The 5,417-nt window shown below is 20.2% G+C and overlaps 2 protein-coding genes across 2 annotated transcripts, besides 4 other annotated features; both read right to left on the bottom strand. All coding sequences in view use genetic code 6, as the record gives it.

Annotated features, from left to right (window-relative positions):
* Positions 1-131: 131 nt before the first annotated feature.
* On the bottom strand, positions 132-3,657 carry IMG5_072230 (hypothetical protein; the record flags this gene model as incomplete). The annotated part of the gene is made up of 2 exons (XM_004036670.1): positions 132-1,396; positions 1,497-3,657. 2 exons carry the CDS (start codon positions 3,655-3,657, stop codon positions 132-134), a joined length of 3,426 nt encoding a protein of 1,141 aa, XP_004036718.1.
* Positions 887-926: a microsatellite.
* A 50-nt stretch (positions 3,658-3,707) lies between the features above and the next one.
* IMG5_072220 (neurohypophysial n-terminal domain protein) lies at positions 3,708-5,384 on the bottom strand (the record flags this gene model as incomplete). The annotated part of the gene is made up of 2 exons (XM_004036669.1): positions 3,708-3,958; positions 4,460-5,384. The coding sequence occupies 2 exons, from the start codon at positions 5,382-5,384 to the stop codon at positions 3,708-3,710; spliced, it is 1,176 nt and encodes a 391-aa protein (XP_004036717.1).
* Positions 4,568-5,391: a microsatellite.
* Positions 4,624-5,417: a microsatellite.
* Positions 4,625-5,392: a microsatellite.

Raw genomic sequence — 5,417 nt, 5'->3', positions numbered from 1 at the left:
ACCCTTGATCGTTTATTGATTTTTTTTTTTATTATATTAATTTTATTAAAATGAGTTTATATCAAAAACTTTATTTTATTTTTTTTGTAAGCAAAGTATTTAAGATTTCTAATTTATTTTATTACAATCATTCACTATGTTTTCCAAATTCTCTTATTTTTTTCCCTATAATTTTTGTTAATTTTCAGGTATAAAAAAAGGTTCTAAATGTAAATTTAATTTTTATTTTGACTTACAAAATTAAGATTTTAATAAATGTATTGATTGCATAGGACTTTGCCCTATGTTCTATAATTGTTAACTATTTTTTAAATCAGAATTTGTAGAATTATAATTATCTTATTATGGCTATTAATTTCCTATAGATTAAGTTCTTTTTAATGAAAATAAAGTACGTGTGCGCAAATTTTCTATTTATTTTTATTTAATTTATAAACAAATATTTTATTACTTAATGGAGAAAATTATTCATTTTTTACTTAGTCTATTATATTAGTAATTTGTTGCGTATTCTAATTTTATCTATTTTTATTTTCTATTTTAATATTATTTTAAGAATATTTAATTTTTTATATAAAATCACGTTTTATTTATAACTATTATCTAATATTCTAAAATTTATTTTTAGTTAAATTAGATATTATATTAAATTTATTTAATTACTTGATTTTATTATTTATTTTCTTTTGTATTTTCTTCTAAATTATTATTTTAATTAAGCTGTAGATTATTATAACTTTTTTAAGAACAATTTTATTTCCTACTTAAAACATTATTTAAATATAGTTCTAATCCAATTTCATTTTAAATTTATACTTTAAAATGTAAATTAAAAAATAATAATAAAATATTAAAAAAATACCTTAATCATTAAAATGCAAAGAGCTTTTTTTAATATAATTTTGTTTTATTTAATCAGTAATTTTTTCTTTAGCTATAGCAGCTTTATCTTTTTATCTCAAATAAACTAAAAATATAATGTAGAATTAATTCGATATATAGATAATCCATACAGTTACATATTTATACCATTCGCTAAAATTTTTTAAATTTTCAATTCCTTATTCACTAAACATATTTTTTAAATTCTGATTATCCGTAAAAATGCTTTCTATATCATCCACTAGTGTTTATTTTCCCTATTTTTTACATTAACATATAACTGAAGAAACTAATTTCTTTTTATTTATTTATTAAACTTTATTACAGTTTCCTTATTCCCATTTATTATTAATTTAAGTTAAACACGAAAACCCAGTTGTAGAATTCGAAGGATTAGGAAGAGTGAATGTATTAGCAAGTTAAGTATTAATTGGCTATTTTTATATTTCATTTGTTTAATTATTAACAACTTAATAAGTAATTTAATTATCAAATACTTAAAATAATTATTTATCTGGATAAGGAAAACTTTTATCATATTTAACTATATTAGCAGGATACTTTCTTATTTATACATCATAAGTAATTTTTTCTTAGCCTTCTCCATCTATAACTTTCATAATTTTATTCATTATCATTAAAATCATCTTAATTTTATTATTATTCATTATTTTCATAAGAATTAGTCAAGTAATTTTATTTTAAAAACTTAAAGCTTACTTTTTAAGATTTAACTATATTTTTTTAAGAAATCTAAGACTCGTTAGGAATAACATTGAGATTTAAAATTTCTGATGAAAGTTAGATTAAACCGACATATTATTATCTAAAAAAATATTTTCTCATCCGAAAATTTCCCTCTGTCTATTTTTGAATACTTTATATACTAGAAACTTATTATAAAACTAATTATATAGACGAAAAATATTATTAATATTACTAAACGTCTTTAGCTTATATTTTTTTTATTATATTTTCTTATTCAATTAAAGTTTATTCTATTTTCGATAAATAATCTAATATATCTTTGTATTTTAAAATATTCATTATTTAATCTAATAAGTTTTAAGGAATTAAGTTAATTGTCATTTATATTTAGACTTAAACATCTTGATTATCATTAAATTTTTATTATTGAAAAAGTAAATCTTCGTAAATATTTTTGACAATTTTAATTAAATTTTAATCTTATTTTAGCTCTTCGTTTATTAATATATTAGAAACAATATCTTAAACAAGAATACATAGTTAAATAACTATTTGTTATTTAAAAGGTATTTAAATAATTATTTTGTAAGTTTCTTGCACTAACTAAACATATTATTAAACGTTTTCATAAGAATTTTTTATTTCAACATTTTAAGTCATATTTCTAACCGCACCCAAATTATCAAATACACAGCCTATGATTACTTTTGCCCCGAACGGCAAAATCGTTGATATTCTACTGATAGTAGATTTTACATTTAGAGCATATCTCTTAGTAAATTGCGGATTTAAAATTTCATATTAAAAATCTTCTTAACTTTTATAATAAAAGAAATTATAATATAGAGGCTAATCTTAATCTTAGCAGTTATTAATTTAGAAAACATAATTTTATTTTAAACTAAAAATTTCTTATTATTAATTATTAAAATTTTTAAAAAGGCAATTTAAAGGCGGCAAATTAGCTTTTAAAGAAAAAATAATTAAAGAAGGCATTATATACTAAGGATCAAAAACTGCAAATCTTATTTAATAAGAATTTTCTTCTTCATTTAAAAAATCATTAAAATAATTCCATGTTTAAAATCTTACTTAATTATGAAAAAACTTTATAGTATTTTTCACATCGTTTTAATACAATACAGCGCCACTAAAAAATAAATTGTCTAAATTATTTTTTCCTTCATAATTTAATTATACAAAAATTTATTAATTTAAATTTATTCTTTAAGAAAAATCGTTTATTGATGTAATAGAATTTAAAGGAGGTATATTTTATTCCAAAATAATAAAACTTGATATGTCTTAAACTACGATACCATCTTTTTCTCCTTCTAAAATAAAATAATAAAGATTATAGGCTTCTAAAGATTTTTCTTATACTTTTATTTACAATATATTTTATTCCATATTAGGGTCAACAATTAAATCATTTTTATAATCCCGACAATCGCTTTAACTTTTTGCAGTTATACATTTCCATTTAGTTTTAATACCATAGTTATTGTTTTTTTATACTTCTTTTTCACTTGGAGATAAATCTAAATTATCAATGAAAGCATTTACATAAAAAGAATTCGAAAAAGATTAAATATTGCTCAAACCTTAAATTTTTACTATTTGTTGGCTTTTTTTTACCTAAAATGAGTGTATAATTTCTTAAAATATTTAACTATTGTTAACATCAGAGACAGTTATTTTTATGTCATATTATTAATCTAAAACTAAGATATAAGGCTATATATTAATTGTATGTTCATTATCCATAGTTTAATTCTCAAAATTTATATTTAAATTATTTTACAAATTAATAATTTATTCGATTTTTAATAGTATTTTTTCATTCACTTTTTTTAATTTTTCTATAGGATCGCATTATAGATAATAAAAAATAACTTTAAGTTTGAATTCTTCATACCTAAAAACAATATCTTTACTGTTTTCTAATTATAAATCAATAAATTTATCATTTTTTGTATTTATATTTATAACTACACTTTACTTTTGTTAAAAAACAGTTTCTATTTATACTTCGAATTGATAAAAGCTACTTCCTTTAAAAGTCATACTTGGAATAACTAATATAAAATTATTTTATTATTATTATAATTATGCATTCAATTAATTTATAAATTATTAACTTTCAGATGAAGCTATTGATATCCAATTTATACTTTTAGGAATTCTTTTTCCTATATTTTATAATTAACTAATTTGAATAAATAATTCATCACATTCGAAATTAAAGTTGGCGAATTTATTGTAATTATAGGACTTAAAGGATTTTAATCATAAATAATTTTTCCTTTTATTTTTTAAATAAATTAAGTACATTCTACTCCTTTATATGTAATTTTGAATACATTTTCTTTAATAACTATTATATCATCTTTGTTTATTATGCTTTAAGGACTTAATCTAATAGTAAGCTTATTTTAAATAAAAGAACAGGCAATATCATTACTTAATTTTTATGTAATAAATTATTAATTTAAAACTTCTGAACAAAGTAAATAAGAAAACCTTGATTTTTATTAATCATTTTAAAAATTCGAATTATTCAAAATTAGATTAGTTATTACTCCTAAATTAAAATAATCAAAATTAACAAATAATAGTTCAAAATCGTTACTAAAAATAATTTAAACATTTAATTCTTAACAAGAATCACATTATTTCAATTAATTAAAATCAAAATATAAATCAGGAATGCATGAGATACATTCATTTATAGTGCATTACCCACATCCAATAAGCACATTTTTACATTCAAAACATTATTTTTAATAATCATTTGAAAAGATTGAATACAAAGGACAATCGCATTAATCTCCAACTCTATTTCCAAAACAGCCATTACAAGTCAAACCATTATCACATGATTTACATTTGTTGTCACAAAATGAACATTATCTATTACTTGCATTTTTATATTTGCCTTATTGACAATCTATTAAGCAACTCTAATTATCAAAAAAAAATCCTAAATTACAGCTTTAGCATAAAGTTAAACTAGTACAATTTTCACACTTGCTATCACATGAAGTACAAGTTCTATTAGAATCATTTTTAAACTTCCCAATCGGACATTCCGAAACACATAAAGAATTATCTAGAAAAAAGTTTAAATTGCAACTTTAGCATAAAGTTGTGCTTGTACACGAAGAACAACTAACATCACATAAAGTACAAGTTTTATCAGAATCATTTTTAAATTTACCAATCGGGCATTGCTTAACGCAAAAAGAGTTATCTAGATAAAACAATTTATTGCAGCTTTAGCATATAGATAAACCTGTACATGAAGAACAACTACTATCACATGAAGTACAAGTTCTATTTAAATCATTTTTAAACTTCCCAATAGGACATTCTTAAATACAAATAGAGTTATCGAGATAAAATCCTTAATTGCAGCTTTAGCATAAAGTTGTACTTGTACACGAAGAACAACTAGTATCACATTAAATACAAGTTCTATCTGGATTATTTTTAAACTTCCCAATAGGACATTCTTAAATACAAGAAACATTTTCTAGATAAAATCCTTAATTGCAGCTTTAGCATAAAGATAAACTTGTACACGAAAAACAACTACTATCACATGAAGTACAAGTTCTATCAGAATTATTTTTAAACTTCCCAACAGGGCATTCTTAAACACAAATAGAGTTATTAAGATAAAATCCTTAATTGCAACTTTAACATATACTTAAACTGGTACATTAAGTACAACTATTATCACATAAAGTACAAGTTCTATTTAAATTATTTTTAAACTTTCCAATAGACATTCTTAAATGCAAGAATACATTTTCTAGATAAAA

The sequence above is a fragment of the Ichthyophthirius multifiliis genome, assembly GCF_000220395.1.
Source record: "Ichthyophthirius multifiliis unplaced genomic scaffold scaff_1120509250404, whole genome shotgun sequence".
In the NCBI taxonomy this organism is placed as follows: domain Eukaryota; phylum Ciliophora; class Oligohymenophorea; order Hymenostomatida; genus Ichthyophthirius; species Ichthyophthirius multifiliis.
The sequence above is the reverse complement of the archived record's forward strand: the minus strand, read 5'-3'. Positions and strand labels throughout refer to the sequence as shown.